Source organism: Sceloporus occidentalis, unplaced genomic scaffold, assembly GCF_023333645.1.
Source record: "Sceloporus occidentalis isolate IW3139 unplaced genomic scaffold, rSceOcc1.0.p SCAF_5, whole genome shotgun sequence".
NCBI lineage: Eukaryota > Metazoa > Chordata > Lepidosauria > Squamata > Phrynosomatidae > Sceloporus > Sceloporus occidentalis.
Window position 1 is genome coordinate 126,210,271 of NW_028316985.1, and position 18,829 is coordinate 126,229,099.

Genomic DNA, 18,829 nt, shown 5'->3' on the forward strand with positions numbered 1-18,829 from the left:
CCTACAGGATTGCCTCCTCCCATACAATCCACCCTGTACTGTCAGGTTCTCTGGAAAATGTTTGCTCCAACTGGTCAGGACTAAACTGGCAACAGTTTCTGAGCACCTTTTCATCTGCTGCCCCCAGCTGAAAATGCTAACTGCATTTAAAACAGCATTAAAGACGTATTTCTTCTAGCAGGCCTACCCAGTCAATTTTAAATCATGACTTTTTAATTTGTATATTCTAAAGAATGTGTTCTTATTAATGTATTTTAACTATTTTACAGTGTTTTCAATTGTGTTTTTATGTGTTTTCAGTTGTGTTTTGTATTTTAACACGCTGTATCCTGCTTCAAGCCTTAAGGAGGAGTGTGGAAGAAATAATAAGAGAAACAAATTACTTTTGCTTTTTAACTTTACTAGTTTCAACAATTCTTTCTAATCAATACAGATTTTTCTAGATCTGAATTTTGAGTATCAATGCCACAGAAAAGGCATTAATTGAGGAATGGTTGACACCTGGAAGGAAATTTCCAGATAGACCCTGGCCTTTGAATTTAGACTTCTCTATACAATACTATATGGTTTCTACCTTGAACTATATGCTTACTGGAACTGAGGCACAACAAAACATTTCCGTATGGTATAAGTAAAGGCTGCTATAAAATGTTTCAACCTGCCCACTTTGGATCAGAGTCTGTTCAACATTCTTACAGAGATCTGACTAGGACTGTAAGGATAACCAGATTTATGCCATGAAAATGGAAGTACAACATCCCATGCACAGCAGGTACAGATTGTCACATGGCACTCAGTTTTGGCCTTCATGTGGAATTCTGCAACACATGACTATGCAGGTCAGAAAAAACTATGGGAAGAATCTGAATCATGCCATTTATTTATAGAATCTCCTAAGGTTTTTATAAGCCAGATGAAGAATTGCCCAAGTAAAGTACAGAGTGGACATCACAAAATGAACTTTAAACTCTATCCAAAAGCTATGCCACAACATACTTGACTAACATTTGAAATTCTTTGCTTTTAACAGTATATTACAGAAATTATTTCTACTGCATTCTGCTGAAAACATGGCAAAAGCAATGGGTAAACATCTTAGTTGGGTGTACACTTTGTGTAGATGGTGAAAGGCCACCCTGCTTTATCTGACCTTTCTATCTAGAAAACCCATGCTCACAGAACTTTGGATGGATGGCATTCTTGAGGGACATAAGAAACCTGGGTCTGTAGGATGTTTTGCAAATGCATGTTTTTCTATAGCCTCTATTTCAAATAACTATGAGATTTGGGTTAAAAAATAAAAATCAGTTTTAAAAGCTTTTTGTCCATTTTGTCTAAATAGTATCCAAGAAGGTTTGAGCTTTGATTCTACTGTAATTGTCAGTATGGGAACAAAGATATGACACAAATCCATAGTATCTCTAAAGATGCAGACAGGAATATTTACCTCTTCCAGGTGATTACATAACTTCCAGTAGCTACTCCACCTTGGCCAGCAGTAACTGGTGGGCAACGAAGGCAGAAACATTCGCTAGCACTTTCACTTGTCTGTAAGACAACTATTAGAAAAGATAGAGTAAGTATAAACTTTAAAAATGACTTTGGTGCTGACTAAATCTGAAAACCTATTTGAAACATACATAATTTATCATATGCATATTAAAGTAAATTTAGTTAAATACTCTATGGATTACATGCAGGCCATATATCATACCGAGTTCTGTTTCACTGCTTGCACTTCCCAAGGGGAAAAAAAGAAGGATAACTTATACTGAAGAATCAACTGAATTGCAATAATTTCATCACAAGTAGGTAGAAATATAGATTACTAAGGATGCCCCTGGTCTATCAAGCAAGATTTCCTGGGTTTAAGTCATATTGGACAAAATAATTTGTAAATTTGTAATAGCAAATGTGACAAGATGCTGGCCTAGTAGGGGTGCACATGCTGATATAGTACCAAGCAAGGAATCTCCTATCTGCTTTTTAAAATCAACCCTACATTATACAAATAAAAAACAAATTCCATCAAATTAAATAAAAACACACATCTTCTTTAGGCAGAATGTATTACCAATATATTCTATTTTGTTTCAACTGCTATAGCAGAAGTGTGTTCTTTTAAAATAAGTGTTCAGTTTCTCACCATTCTCCACATAAGAAGCTAAGTGGTCCACTGGCATCATAGAAGGAGAAAGTTGCAGCTGGCTGGTTACAATAGTAAGGGCCCAAGGTGAAGCACTTATGATGTCTGTCATCAGTAAAAATGGTATGTCTGCAAAGACTTTATCTAAATGTTCAAACTATTTGGAAGACAAACAAAGGGTAGGTTATTTCACTATTCATACTGCTTACCCAGATTATGTTTTCTTTTAGGTTTTCACCACATACCTTAGTTGAGACAAACTTAGCTGCTACATCAAAAGGAAACACCGTCTCTATAGTAACTGTTTCATCCTGTGTATAAGAGAAAAAACAAGCCAGCCTCTATTTCTGATTTGTTTGGGTAGCCCTGCCCCAAAAAACACAAACAAAAAGCAGCCACTGATATCCTCTTTCCTTCTCAATGCTGAATTTTCATCCCAATTACATGCATCGTTTTGATAAACATGTTGAGCATGTATGGCAGGAACAGAAGCAAAAAAGAAGGTGACAAAGGAGGGGGACAGGATTTTCCCATTTTTCTTACCTTTCCTACCTCTACTTTCAATGTGGTCATGGAGTTGGTCATATTATAATAGCCAATCCATCCATTTATTTTTAAACATACAATAATATGTGCATGTCACATTTCTTGAAAGCAGATCCATTATTAGAAAATGATAAACCAAGTGTATAACTACATCTCAGACAAAATCTTCAAAGTGAGAACCTAGACATCTCAGAAAACACAAACTGTATCCTTGCTTCATCTTAGTGAGTGCGCGTGGTAATGGGGGTGGGCAATCTTTACTGAGTTAGGAAACAAATGTGCAGATTTAAGGATCCATTTACAAAGACTAGTTTGGAGCATGTTTGACCATATGAACTTCTTTGCTTCCCAAGAGACAGGGGACCTTGAGGGTGGGGTCAACCTATCCCACTAAATTTTCCTCCTAGGTATCAGCCCATCCTACTAAATTTTGTACTCTCAATATTACCTAAAGTGGTGTGAGATACAATCATCAGGGTACAGGACATGCATCTCTCTTTAAGGGTTAATTCTTATAGGATTTCAACAGAATATACACACTACATTCATAAAAGCCATTTAACTTTGACTAGTTAATGCTCACTGAGGCACACTTAAAATTTTTCCAGCTTAAAAACCAAAGTCTCTAGTTAGTCCAACTTACCCTGTGACACTTGCAGAGAATCTCTTTCCCCTCAATGGTTGCACTCACGAGGTAGGAAACATACACAAGAAACATCCTTGTACCAACTGTCCCACAGTGAATATATATAGTTTTTTCCAACTTTCAAACAAACAAAAAAAGCAAAGAAATACAGGTTAGAACCAAAAAAAAAAAAAAAAAAGAATCAAGGCTTAACAGCAGCAATGAAAAGGTCTTATTTTAAGCTTTAATTTTAAAATGTAAAGCAATGTCATGTTCAAAAGCATTAGTGAGTCTTTCTGAATTTTATGTGACCATTAATCTATTATTAATCATTTCTTATTCTAGATTGCTTCTGATGTCACTGTGGGAACAAACCAGTTACAGGTTGAATATCCATTATCCAGAAATCCAAAAGACTCCAAAATCCAAAACTGTCCAATGAGTGTCTGAGGCAGTGACACCTTTGCTTTTTAATAGTTCAGTGTACACAAACTTTGTTTCATGCACAAAAGTACTAAAAGTATCACGTATAAAATTCAGGCTATGTGTAGAAGGTGTATAAGAAACATAAATGAATGTCATGCTTAGACTTGGGTCCTATCTGCAAGATATCCCACCATGTATATACAAATATTCAAAAATCCAAAATCCAAAGCACTTCTGGTCCCAAGCATTTCCGATAAGGGACACTCAACCTGAATAAATCCCACTTAATTGCTTTACACATACGTGTGTGTGTGTGTGTCCAAATCATGTTATTCAAGCTTAAGTCCATCTGACATTAAAACAGGTGTGAGGAAAGCACCTGAGATCCATTCAGGGCTGTTTTTATGGCCCTGAAATCTTCCATATTTCCCAGGCCAAGCCGCTTCTGACAATAATACTAATAAACTTTATTCATATTATTCCTAATTTATTCCAAAACGGGGCTCAAAGGGCAGGTGAATTTCTTCTGGAAGTTTGTTCAAAATATGTGTATCAGTCAGAAGCTTCTAATAAACTTTATTTTTTTAAAATAGGCTGCCCTTTCTATTTAATTGCAAATGTATCAATTTTTCAAAACTACTGAAACCCTTGGAGGGTCCCAGGGCAGAAAGTTGGCCCCAGACCCACTTAAAAGGCATTTTAAGTGCAATCAGTCTTTTTATTGCAATTTGTATTTCCAACAGAAAGAGCCATTGTGGCACTGTGGTTTATGTTCTGAATTAGGACTCTAAGACAAGGGTTCAGATCTATGCTCAGCCATGAAAACCGACTGGGTGACCTTGGGCAAGCCACACTCTCAGAGCCTCTCTGAAGAAATCCTGCCAAGAAATCTCTGTACTAAGCTTGCCTTAGAGAGTCATAAGTCAGAAACGACTTAAAGGCACACAACAATATTTCTAATGTAATAAATAATAATAATAATAAAAATTTATTTATATCCCGCCCCTTTGAGGTCAATCAGGGCGGCATGTAAGGATATTTAATGAGAGTGGGGAAAAACAGATGTAACATGCTTATGATGTGATTTAACAGTTAAAACTTACTTTTTAAATAAGAGAAATCTAGAATTGCATTCATCCATTTTTAAAAAAAATCTTATTTACCTTTTTGAAATCTAATTTATTTGGTTTCTAAGAAATCAGTTATTCTCAGATGTGTTTATACTCACAATGAACTACCTAGTACAGTCATCCCTTGACATTTGCAGCTTTGGGACTCATGGATTGATTATTCATGAGTTCCTAGCTGTGTGTGCACACACTCCTCCCCCTCCATCCCTCCCAGGCTTTTCCCATGAGTGAGGGAAAAGCCAAGGTCGGAGGAAACAGCGGAGAGGGTGCACACACACTGCTCTCGCCCCTCAAGAGGAAACGGGGAGCCACAAACACAATCTCCTTCCTCTCCTTTCAAGGCTTCAGAGAGATCCCCCAGAGGTCTCTGAAGCCTTGGAAGGGAAGAGCCACGAACGCTCAGTCCTTTGCCCTTTCAGTGCCTCAGAGAGCTTGCTACAGCTGTTTGAGGTTTCAGACGTGAGGTAGGCATGCACACACGCACTGGTCTCACTCCCCCTGCTTTATTCACGAATTTTGACTTTCGCATTGGTCTTGTGCCCCTCACCCCCGTGAAAGTTCAAGGGTCAACTGTACTCAAACATGGACAATCATTTCAGTATTTCATCTCAAGAAAATGTACCAGTAATCATTTCCTGAAAATTCAGTATTTTAATGGTATGCTTTATTGACTAAAGTTCAGTAGGTACTGAAAGACACAGGCTGGACAGATTATTTATCTGTGCTTAAATTTTATGAGGGACTGGACCAAACAAGCCAGTGGCATTAGGAAAGACAAACAATTGAACAGAGTGAGTTTAAAAAAAAAGTATCAGAGACTATGTTTTGGGTTTCAAAAAGGCTTCTCCTGGGCTTAAATTAGATGGCAAGGGCACAAAATGTGGTGGAGATGCATCCCTTGCCCCCAGGGGACCAAAATTGTGAGCTTCAAATGTAATAGAAATGCCCTCCACATCCCCTAGAGTGCATTTGGAGGCAAAAGCAAAACAGAGGGGCCCAAAAACAGCCCAAGAAGGCACACTTTTCTACAGAATGGCTTAAAGGAGGTCTTTCGACATTAATGCAATGCCAACTGGATTACAGTAAACCTTCCTTATTCATGGATTTTTTATCCACATCTTGAAAATACTTTTAAAATATATAAATTACCATAGGCAAACTTGATTTTACCCTTTTATATAAGGGTCGCTATTTTACTATGTCATTATATTGAATGGGACTTAAGCATCCACGGATTTTGGTACCCACGGGAGGTCCAAACCAAGCCCCAGTGGGTACAACTGAGTGTAGACACACAATCAATACCAAATTTTGCCTCAGTAGTCAACCAATAAGCATTTAGTTATGGTATGCTGTTCTGTTTGCAGAGTAAAGCAGAAACGAAGACTGATGTAAACTATTCAAAAACTATCACCTGGTATCCTGAATCTGTAAGCCTATACTGCTTTGTTTTAGAGAGTAAGCTCTATTGAACTCAACAAAACTATTTCTGATTTGCTATGGACAGAATTCTGCTGTTAATCTCAAAATGTCAGGGCCATAAGCATTATCTATGGCAACCTTTTACAGACATTCCTTCTAGTGGTAAAAAAAAAGAAGGCATTCAAAATATATACTTTGAGACAAGAATGATTCAAATCCTGATCGCAAGAATGAAAAATTGCAAATAATACTCTGTGCAAGTAAGATTTTGCAGTGGCCAAATTTGAATCACTGCTGAAGAAACATAGGTTAAAAAAGGTAATTTAATTTAAAGCAGTAATTTAAATCAACTTTGTCATGACAATATAAATGGCATTAATTGAAATCAATCACATTTTATTCAGCAAAACGTAATTCCACCACTACATCTTCATATTTGTTTATGAAGTATAGGGCAATTTACCTTTTCACCTGGCTCTAAATCTCCCACAGGGATATCAGGAAGTAGGGCCGGATAGGAATCGTCACACATTTCTGTTCCATTTAGAGTCACATGAGTTTTCTGAGTCAGGTTTGCATCCTGACCTATAAAAAAGGAAAAACAGATATTTTATTTGTTATGTCTACCATAGCAACAAACGGAAGAGACATTTTTAACTGGCCTGCCAAAAGGCAGTCAAGTCACAATCCATGCATAAACCAAGCAGCAATCCACTGAAATCAGGCCACTACAATAATTTTGTTTCAAGGAAATCTCAAACTGGTAAGATTTATTAGCCAATGCACTCTCAGTTGTGGCGAGCATTTTGTCTTCAACCATTACTTCAATTATCTACTTATTCCCGTGTCAGATCTTGCAACTCTACAGGGTATAAGAGCAACTTAATCCCGCCTGCAATCAGATCATCTCATTCCATGGGAACTGTGAACCAATAAGGAATACATAATGAATACCTGGTTTTAAGCCTGCTGTAAGCTTTACATCTTTGGTAATTGTCTTCTCATGTGACTGGATTGTCACAATCAAACAGTACATTTCATTTGTCAAGGCAGGAGGTTCATGACTAAGCTGGACAGAAATATTTGGCACTCTAGAAATGATCCTTTAATTAAAAAAAAGAAGTAAATTGTGTGCAGCATCTTAAACATTCCCTACAGCCTAGTTTTACAGCCAGCTGTAGCAATCATGGCACAAATTTAGTTATACTTTATGCAACATAAGCAGAACAAATCAATTAAGTTTCACCCACACACCTTTCAAAGGTCCCCCAATCTTCCCCCTCCACACTTTTACAATGTGACAAACTTAATGATGAATGGATGGGTCTTAGGATGCTGTACTAAAGACCCAAGATAGTGTGTGTTCACCAAGGCTCCAACCCAAAGAGGGGCTAGTACAGTTGTCTTGGAGGGACTTTCCTTTCAAAATACCATTACTGATAGCAGATGTGGAATCCTGACAACAGGCTCACTGAAATAGCAATATTAAGAGCAGGTACCAATCCACATACAATGGCAGTATTGCAGGGAGAAACCTCTTAGCCTGGAAAGCAAAGAAGATGGGATGAGAACAGGAGGGCTTTCTTTCTAGGAAGATAGTGGATAGACTGAACCTTTCACTTGCTTGATCAAATCAAGTGAGTGGAGGAAGGGAGGGCAAATGCTCTTTCAAGACTTCAGTTCAAGTCAAAAGAATTATCAAAGAGATTTAGGATACTCCTTAAATTTCAATATTGATTCCGACCCTGTGAAGATATCAAGCTGGAATCTGTGTCCTCAATGTACACTCATCCCTCCACATTTGCAGCTTTGCCTTTTGCGGATTTCATCATTCACTAATTTTATCAATATGTTCTCTCTAGGAATATCTAGGTCCTCACCTCCCCACCAGGGCCCTCCGTTCTGGTAGTCAAGGCCTGCTGTCACAGCCCAGGATTTCCTCTACCCCATCCCGGATTCGCCCCTTTTCACTCGCTGCCCCTCACTCCTGGAACCTTCTTCCCCCGCGAGCAAGAGCCATCACTTCTTTAACCAGCTTCAAAACGGAGCAGAAGACCATCCTGTTCAGAGAAGCGTTCCCAGGCATTGCATAATTGTCACTTGCTATTTGATGTTCTTTTCTTGTCTGTTTTATTGAATCACTTCCTGTATTGCTATGTATTTTATATGTATTATCCTACTAGAGAGGCCCCCTCCCCACCATCTTTCCCTTCTCCTTTTGTGTCATGTCTTTATAAATAAAGCTTAATAATAATAATAATAATAGGTCAACTTAACTTGAACAACTCTATGGTCAACTTTAATCAAATGTTGCACCAAAGGACCTAGAGATTCCTAAAGAAAACACTCCACTAGGCAAAATGTGTAACTTCTCCAGCACAATTCTATGGTCAATGTCTGGCAGATGTTGTTAGTTGCAGTGTTTCCACATTCACAAGGGTCCTGTGCCCCTAACCTCAGTGAACATGGAGGGATGAGTGTGCATGTATGCCAGTAGACTGCAATTATCAGAGAAAGTCTAATGATACAGTGAATGTTTAACCTGCATTAACACTGGCTGGAAGAAGAATCCTCTGCCTTATATTTAAACCATTTAAACTTTCAGAAAGGGGAGAGAAGGAATTCAAAATAAATAGCTAAAGTACTAAATCTTGGCATCTAAAACGTATGATCAGTCAATCATCATGTGAATCTTGGCCAACTATGAGGATATCACTATATTAGAAAAGGATGAATGAAGAAGAATTAAAACAAAACAGGAACTTGGCTCAGATGGATATAGATGTAACTGGTTTCTTTATAGACGACTAAAGGAAAGATTTAACCAGGATTTCAAGGTACAAGTAATTGGGAAAGAAGAGATAGAATTCAAAAAGATAATTAATGAGGAAGGGAGGAATGAAATATCTATATTTTACAAATTCTTATTCAAATAAGACATGGAACAAGAGGTGATTAAACAGTGTGTGATAGATTGGTCAGAAGACATTGGGGCAAATATCCTAAATCAATGGGAAAGAAACTGGAAGAAAAGATATAGGCCTGTTACAGACTGCCAAAATAAAGCTGCTTCGGGTCTCTTTGGAGGTATGCTATTTAAATGATGCATGGGGTCCTAAGAGTTCGGAGGTCGCGCCAAAGCCACACTCCATTCCTAAGCACTGGAGTGCAGCTTTGGTGCAGCTTCTGGATTCTTAGGGTGCATGCATCATTTAAACAGCATACCTCCAAAGAGACCCGAAGCAGCTTTATTTTGGCAGTCTGTAACAGGCCATAGATATACAAAAAACAGTGGGATAAGAGAAAATATGACAAAAATGCAATATCATTGGCATTTGACACCTTATAGGCTAGCAAAAATAAACAAGAACACTAGAAACATCTGTTGGAAATGTGAAATAGAGGTTGGTACTCTTTTCCACTATTGGTGGAGATGTAAGAGAGCTCGTGAATGTTGGTATTTAATTAACTTGAGAATTTCAGAGATTTTAAAAATAAAGTTAATCCAAGATCCTAAGATTTACTTGTTGAATATGTTAGAGGATGAAGAAACTGAAAGGCAATATGGTAAACTGCTTTTTATATGGTTTGTGCTGCCAGAATCTCATATGCCTCAGAGTGGAAGAATGTTTATATTCCATCATGTGATGAATGGCTAGGCAAGATATATGAATATATGGAGATAGATAGGTTGACAATTATAATAAGTAAGAAGCCACTTGAAGATTTCTTGAGGACTTGGGAACCTTTTCTAGAATATATGAAGAAAATTAAGGGGACTTTTGCAACAATACTTTTTGATTGAGAGGAGGGTCAGGCCACATTATTGTAAAGATATCAATTGTTTTATAAAGAAGTGTTATGCTGTATGAGGATTGATCACTAAGAGAAAAAATTATTATTATTATTATTATTACTTATTTATTTATTATTAAGAAGCTGGATTTAAAAGGATGGAATAGGAGCCAGAGGTATTACTTAAGGAAGTAATATGATAATTAAAATTTTTGTAAATTTTGTTTAAGTCTAATATTGTTTGAAAAAAATTTAATGTTTAATAAAAAAAAGACTTATGTGCATATTTGTTTTAAATGATTATGGAAACCAATAAAAATATATTTAAAAAACCCCTATGATCAGTCTCCTGTGTTGCTGGGGAATTTCAAGGGCAGCTTGTTGAGAACTACAGTGGGCTCTTCCCTTATGCGGGGATCCATTCTGGACACACATACACCCCACATAAGGGAAAAATGCATATGCTCAAGCCCCATTAGAAGTAATGGGGCTCGTGCTCATGGCACGCGCCCCAATACTTCTTCCGGGGCGCACAAGGGTTATTTCCGGCGCATCTTGCAGCATATACTGGAACCCGCGTAAGGCGCGCCCACATATGATGCAGGCACACTGTATACGGATTAAAACAGCTACTCTTGTTTACCCACCTACCTGCTGAAAATGTTACTCTGTACATTACAGGGCTGGCGCTGGTTTCTAAAAGTTATGAAAATCCCCTGAACTACTGTAAAGTTTCTAGTATTCCAGTTTTACAGATAAATATTAAGGTTTGACTTGCTAGCACAGAAAATCAAAGCAAAGCAAGAAATGCAAGTGTTTTTGTAAGTAATAATTTAAATCCCATGAAAGTCTGGAACACCAGACTATAAAATTGTTCAAGTTTTTGTTCACTGTGTTCTCATATAGTCATCTTGCCTTAATAGCTTCTTTATTCAAGCATTCCTGAAACAGAAAAAACTCTCAAACTCAACCTCTATTAGAAAAATAATTTGCATTTTAAAATGATATAAATACCAAATCAAAATATTGACCATATGGATCACTGTAACTAAAATGTTTGTATTAGGAAAACTTTCTACCCTTGTGTATTTTCATTTCCACTTACATGGTGCTGGCTTGAACGGTGAGGCTGTCCCAATGTGTGTCATTATCTGGAAGTTTAGGTCGCCTTTTGAAGGAACGAGCTGCTAGCAGTGCTTCTTGAGAAGAAGCAGCATCTCCCCCTCCTCCATGCCAGTTCAAAATCACACACCTGCCAGTCTCACTGCCTAGAAGCAAATCTACTGATGTGATCTGAAATACAAAAAGTATCAGTGGCATTTCTGCCTCCCTCATCCACTTTAATGCATTGCAAAGACATATGCAATTTTCTTCCAGGTTGTATTAACTTAAAATTGAGCCATAATGGCCATTATCTTGCCTGCCTGCAGTGAAATTCTGCTGATGCACAGTAATGTCCTGAAAGTTCTGTGCTGAGGGCCAATTTGACCCTTTGGATATAAACATTCAGCAATTTCTAACTTTTTGTATTGCCCATGGACAATTTATTCCATTTTCTGTTTTAGAAAAGACAGTATCATATGCCTTTTCAGTTTATTTATTCAGATGAACTGCATTCAACTAGATTTTGTTTTGCCTTTCAGATGTGCATAAAATGACAAGATTTTAAAATTACAGATTTTAGAATACTGAGAACTCTGCTGTGTCTCATTTTTTGTTAACTCTACAATCTTCCACACAATTCACAACACCAAGTTCTGCAGCATCACAACTGACAATTACTGCAGTGAAAGATCTAGGCATATGATACTGTCTTTTCTAAAACAGGAAATCATAGAATCAGTCTGCTAGTCTTTCACATACTCTTAATTTTAATCAATATTGCCACTAAACTTTTTAACACAGTATTTTTATATACTGGGTAAAGGCTTACCTCAATCTTCTTTCCCACATCCTCTGTTTTTGCCACAAATTTGAAAGCAAATTTCTTTGTTTTACCAGGAATAAGACACAATGTCTCCTGCATGGATGATTCCAAGATGTCACTTTTTTCATAGACTTCTTCCATTACACAATATTGGTTATATTCCTATGACAAAGAAAAAAGAAAGCAGAACAAAACATTTGTTATGTAAGAATGTCTGATTTAGTTAAATTATGTGAAATCTGACCACAACTTTTAGAGGTACAACTAAGGATACTAATCATGTATTGTAAACCAGCTTTCTGTTCTATTAATAATATTCCATTTTGTCCAAGCTGAGGCACTATGGTTAATAGCTTCAGAACAAGACAGGGTATGCAGCCATGGTTCTTTACATCCTTATGTGTTTCAAAGCCACAACATTTCCTAGTTGAAACAAAAATGGAAGCTGTCGTTACATGAAGAATTCCTGTTTTGCTCCTCTTCCTTTGAAGGAAGGACTAAAGGGACTCAGTACATATGCTAGGCTCCAACATATTTCAACTTTATTAAGCGAAGACGTGACTGTACAAACCAACCTGCTTTACAGAATTAAAACTGCTGGAAAAAATATAATTATCTTATCCATCCTTTCAAAAAGACATTAATTTAATTGGAAGAAAAAAGCTGTTGTTTTTAAACTTACCTGATTATTAAAACTGACACACAGCTTAGAAAAACGGATAGGATGAGGGCAATCAGCTTTCAAGTATATATCAAACTGAACTGGTGAATCAACATGAAAACTTGGAGCATGAAATCTGGCTTTGCATTGCACTAGAATTTGGAAGAAAAGGTAAAAATGCAGTGTTATTAAAATGACTTGTCAAATTACAATATTAGCCCAGTGACATGAACTTTGGTGGATTAGTTAAGAAAAAAAAATAGGCTACTTCGTGTTTGCTAGGGGGTAAGGAATGCACAGCTCTCCAGATTTCCATAAGGCCCTACCAGCTTGGCCAGTGATAAGGAATGATGGGAACAGTCGTTCACTAACGGTTTAAAAATAAAGAAAGCAAGCATCTGGAGAACCACAAAATCTCCACCTCTGTTCTATCTGAAGGTTTATTTAGTTATGCAAAAGTCAGAACTTCTGATGTACTAAAGCACCATTGACCACTGAAAATGTAACATTTTTTCTACTGCAAAGATACTTTGCAATTTTCTTCATAACAAACATTTCCAATGCACAGTTATCTCTTCCGCCCATGTGCACATGATATCTATTTAGAATGTGGACTTCTATACAAATTTAACTGTTGCTCCCTCCCAATAGAGATTTTTTTCCTTCTCCAGAAGACTTCCTTCTGAAACTTATTTTAATGGGTCACAGAAACACAATGCAGAAGTGGAGTTTATGAATCAAAATGATTAATAAAACAGACATCTAAGAAGGGAAAGAAAAGCAGATATAGCATAGGCCCATTACAGACCGCCCAAAAGGGGCGGTCTTGGGCTGCTGCCGGTTGCAGCGCGGGGAAGCCGCTGCAGCCAAACTGCACGACTCCCCTGTGCTGTAAAAAAGGAGCGCGAAAATCGCGCTCCTTCCGGCAACCCGGAAGAGATGTCGCAAGTGCCAAAGCGCGCACTCGTGACATCTCTTCCAGGTTTAGACGTCCGGACGCTGCGTGTCCGTTACGTCAAGATGGCCGCGCCCGTCTGTATAGGGCGCCGCCATCTTGCCATACGGAATACGCGCGAGGGGCAAGGCGCGTATTCCTGGCGCAACGATGGCGCTGCTTAGGCCCGTCTGTAAGGCGCCATAGTTCAGTTATTTCTCAAACCAGGGAGACACATCTTACATGAAAGAAGTCTACCATTTATAAGATTGTAAAAAAAATATTTTCCTTTCTTTAGAGATGAGTCCCTATATTGGAAGAAAGGCAGGATATAAGAAAATAAGGTAATAGAAATAAACCAAAAGATTTTTATACTGCCCTTCCACTTAAGATACTAGATCATTGAGAGTCCCTATACATTCTTGGGATGGCAGGTGGAGCAGCAGAATCCCTAAACAATCTGGCAATGATTTGCATACCAGAAATATAAATGACAGTATTGTAATACACCAGTGAATAATTACTACACTGAAACATGCATTTTATTATTTTTGCCAATTATCTGCATGCAAATATTAAAAAAACTTTTGTTAAAATGTTAAAAAACCTTTTGATACATACCAAATGGAACAAAATCTTGCACATCTATTGTAAAAATATTACTGCCTGCCAGAGAGACTCTATCAGCCCACAACTTTTGTGCAGCTTTCACAGAAGCAGGATCGCAATCAGGTTCTGGATCTGGGCTCTCATTCTGAATTCAATAAAAGAATATTTAACTGATTAGTTCTAGATGTAGATGATGTATATTTTGGGGACTATGTTAAAGGTGTTAAATTTTACATACTGACCATGAGAATCTTGATAAGATTCTTTTCTATCCGAGATTTTTGATCTTCTTTCAGAGTAGATGCTAACAAAAATAAAATAACATTCATAAATTATTTATTAATTAAAATATTTATATGTTGTCTCAAATCCAAATATATGAAAGAGAATACTGCTTTATCTTCAGTTTGTAATGCAGGGTTACTCCTCGTTATGAGTTGGAAATATCTGCAAATGATCTAGCCTTCCCTAACTACTTCTTTGTCTGACGTATAGAGCTACTCCTCCAATGCAGCAGGTAAGATCTGGTAAGTGTTTCAACAATACCACTCCAGGCTGGAACTCTCACAAGACAACAAAACATAGATACTGGAAAGACTTATTACTCCTTGATAGCAGCACACCCACACACACTCTCAAACCCATCAATCCAGGAACAAACATACAGCTGCAAGCAACTCTACTTCCCAGAACCCCTCCTTGGATCCCACCCTCAGAGGCGTTTACTTTTCAAACAAGGAATAGTCCTCCATTCATCCTTTCCTTTGTCTAACCCTTCCTGTCCCTCCTGAAGCGGATTTCCAGCCATCTCTATTTCATTACTTTGAGCTGGTGCTGCCTGAGAGGATCCAGTGGAAATTTTCTCCCAGACTGTCAAACATGCATGCACTATTGTAGGCCCTGAAACTACAAAATGGTCTTTAAAAATATAGGAAAACTATCCTTTTGACAATACTGTTTCATACAAAACATTAAGGGCCTATCAGTTTGCCCTTGCTTCAACTAAAAAGAAGTCAAACCAAAAAAGTTATTAACACAGAATTGAAATGCATTTCCTTACCCCTTCCCAGCAGCTCTAATGAGTATGTAATGTAATCTTTTATTTGTGCCATGAGATAGGAACATTTAAGGGCTGTAATCAGTATAGAAGTAAGGAGGGTCCACCATCCTTCACTACGGTAATCACACAAAACATAATCAAGCAGTCTGAAAGAAGATTCAGAAAGACAGCAATTAGGTACGTGAATGAACCTGACAACTCTTACCAGTCTAATAGGAAGTGAAAGAGATTAAACCTGTTCTGCTGATTATGAGGTGGGCATGATTAAAGATTGCTCTTGAAAGAGATGTGTCAAATGTCTTTGATTATAACCCAAAGTGTTTTGGGTACAGTGATATCACAGTCACACATTCCCACACTAAACTGATGGCCAGCACTGTTAGCTTGAAGTGCTAGTAAGCTCTTAGAGGGAAAGGGGGGGGGGGGGGGGCTGGATTCAGTCCCTTGACTTCTCACACACTTATGACATATAATTTCTGAGAGAACCAGCTGGTTGATTCTATTCACATAGAAGAAAGCAACCACAGATTCTAAATAATAGGTCAGGAAACAGGTACGAAGTATACAGTTCCTTTCTCTAAAAATGGGTAACTTTACAGCTCTAAATGTATTTGTATAAACCGAGAGCGCAGAAAATGCAGCCCAGGAACCAAATGTGGCTCCAAGCCCCTATTCTGCTGCCCCTAAAACCTCCCAGGGGACTCCAAAAGACCAAAAATATACTGTAGCTGTCAAGCACCCCAAGCACCCTAACAGTCACAAAAATGTGGTTGCTTAATTAATTTCTGCCCTTAATATTTTCTATGACTTCACCACCACCCCACAAATGTGCCAAATGCCCGATTTCTGCAAGCAGAAAGTGATGTCATGTAGTTTTCTGTTCAGCCAAGACGTGCCACTTGCTAGTGAGCAGTGGGGCAAAACACAGACACCATCCTAGAATATATCAATGGACTTTAAATGAAAAATATATATTCTACTGAAAAAAATGCAATGCCCTTTCAACACAATTATGGACAACAGTTTCTGTCACTTAGTTAAGTTGCACAATTGTTTTGTTGTATGCCTTCACACTGTCTCAGACTTATGGTGACCTTAAGGTGAGTCTAGCATGGGATTTTCTTGGCAAGATTAATTCAGAGGAGGTTTGCCACCATTGCCTTCCTCTGAGGCTGAGAGAATGTGACTTGTCAAGGTCACCCAGTGATTTTCCATGGCTGAGTGGGGATTTGAACTCTGGTCCCTAGAGTCACAGTCCACCGCTCAAACTATTGCTGGCTTTAAGTTGCCAAAAACTTACAGCTGTGCAGCAGGAAACATATAACATTATACTTACTTCAAAGCTTTGGTGTAATCTTTAGCACAGTAATATTCTTCACCCATCTGAACCACTGAAAAGAAGATCAGATTATTTGCAGTCATTATTTTCAAAATGTAAAAGGTATTTCAAATGTTTGGCTACCAACTGTCACTTACTCAAATGACTTTTCATCCTTGGACATTTGTACTTCTTGAATTGAGCAACTGCATTACTCAGCAAGGCAATTATTATCTCCTAGTAAATAAAAAATACTGGCATAACTATAATTATAGTTACAATCACAAAGTGTAAATACTGTTGAAATCTGACTTACAGAATGAAGAATCTTCTTCTCTTTCAGTTGTAGAGCCAAAATTCCTACTTTCTCCTTTTCAGAATCATTCAGATCAAAACCTGCATATGACAATGAAAAGTCCATTCTAATAAGCTTTGCCCAGTTTCAGAAGGAACTATATGCATTTGGTTGTTGTAACAGTTACATGCAAACCTAGTTCCAGTTAAAGAGTACTCAGATTTTAAACATTCTAAACATTGGTGTATCTTAGGAGAAAGAATGTTCTAGAACTCAGCTATACTGTTTCTTGGCAACAACCCATTACCAGCAGCAATTCAGAAAAGCAGCACCTATTTTATTTATTTCTAATTTAGAAGCCAGGAACAATTATGCAAGTCTCCTATCAGACACTGGCAAGGTTTGCATCTATCTGGAAAACAGTACATTCTAATCTTTAAATCCTATTTTGAACTCAACATTTAAAGCCAGAGGCTTAAATCAGTCATTCCAGTCCAAACCCACACATGTGCTCTGAAGTACACAATAGCTTTTCCATGTCCCATTTCTTTCCTGTCCCACTCATTTCAACAGAGGGACCAGATACAGACATGCAGGTCTAATTCATCCACTGAAATGATTGGGGGAAGACATTACATGTGGGAGAGAACTAGATATGCAAAGAAACACCTCTATCTGTTCCAAAATGACAGACTGAAGTACACTGAATGCATCAAGAGCAGTGAATTCAATTATCAATGAAGTCAGTAAAAGAATGGTTTTCAAAAGTGTCCCCTTTGTAGAAACTGTTTCTGTTATACATTCTAAGGGACTTCAGCATGGCTTTCACTGAATGTCTTGTGAGCATTTTAGGAGAATCAGAGTTAACGAAAGACACTGCTCATATCTGCTCAGCTTCACCACTACCCTGCATTAACTGAAACTGTAACCTAGTACACAGCACAGCATTATAGGGTAATGTCAATAGTAATGGGTAAATTGTCTTTCATGGAAGCCTGGACTCCCATTACCAGGCTTCTCATAAAGGAATCTCTAATGAGCTAAATAGGGAATACAGGGCTCTCTAGTACATAGTTTAAAACACACCAGATTAACAGTTTGTTAATTAAGATTTTACAGTGGGCCCTTGGTATCCCCTGGGGTTTGGTTCCAGGATATGTTATCCATGAATGCTCAAATCTCATTAAATATAATGGTATAGTAGAATGGTGTCCCTTATATAAAATGGCAAAATCAAGGTTTACTTTTTGGAATTGTGTGATGTATGGCACAAGAAATATGGTGGAATCTGTGAATAAAGAATCTATGAGTACCAAGGGCCGGCTGTACTATTGTGCTGACTCAGTGGGCAAGAAACAGGAAAAAAAATTACTTAATATTCCCTGCCTCCATGGTCTTTGTCCGTAGAAGTCAAGCACTCCAGTTTGAGTTTCCAGAGGATCTGGACTGGGGTAGATTGCAGCAGGCTGTAAATTCAGCAGAGATAAAGTGAAAATGAATTGTGTGCCTGAAGTCCAAATCCAATATAATGTGGCACAAATGAGGGAGATGCACTTCTTAAACATAAAAGCACTAAACTGGAACACACATACAGATGCTTGAGCTTCTTGGAGTCAACAGAAATCATGTACGTCTCAGCATACATGGTTGTGTGTCTGTGTGTGTGCACACATGCAGACACATATACCTAAGTAGAACTTTCTTGGTATGGTTATGACCCTAGAAATTTCTAGACGACAATCTTGATGCAGCAAGAGTTACAGCTTTATGGGAAATTCATTACAGCAATGATTCTTCACTATGAATTGAGAGGTTGAGAACAGTGACTTCTACACCTGATTTTTCCTATTCTGAATATTGCCTGTATATATGTACTTTCAAGTTGCAGCTCAACTTATTGCAACCCCATGAATTTCAAAAGATTTTCTTTGGCAA

General features: G+C 37.8%; 1 protein-coding gene across 1 annotated transcript in view; it reads right to left on the reverse strand.

Moving 5' to 3' along the window:
* TRAPPC11 (trafficking protein particle complex subunit 11) overlaps positions 1–18,829 on the reverse strand; it is a 40,624-nt gene that overhangs the window by 9,406 nt on the left and 12,389 nt on the right. Inside the window, exons 11-26 of the mRNA XM_089525413.1 lie at positions 18,267–18,360; positions 16,916–16,995; positions 16,758–16,836; positions 16,618–16,672; positions 15,282–15,427; positions 14,464–14,525; positions 14,234–14,366; positions 12,700–12,830; positions 12,024–12,179; positions 11,196–11,383; positions 7,250–7,398; positions 6,759–6,880; positions 3,336–3,455; positions 2,392–2,457; positions 2,147–2,303; positions 1,448–1,559 (exon numbers count right to left, since the gene is read on the reverse strand). Of these exons, the coding sequence (XP_089381539.1) occupies positions 1,448–1,559; positions 2,147–2,303; positions 2,392–2,457; positions 3,336–3,455; positions 6,759–6,880; positions 7,250–7,398; positions 11,196–11,383; positions 12,024–12,179; positions 12,700–12,830; positions 14,234–14,366; positions 14,464–14,525; positions 15,282–15,427; positions 16,618–16,672; positions 16,758–16,836; positions 16,916–16,995; positions 18,267–18,360 (1,850 nt within the window). The remainder of the gene's footprint in view (positions 1–1,447; positions 1,560–2,146; positions 2,304–2,391; positions 2,458–3,335; positions 3,456–6,758; positions 6,881–7,249; positions 7,399–11,195; positions 11,384–12,023; positions 12,180–12,699; positions 12,831–14,233; positions 14,367–14,463; positions 14,526–15,281; positions 15,428–16,617; positions 16,673–16,757; positions 16,837–16,915; positions 16,996–18,266; positions 18,361–18,829) is intronic.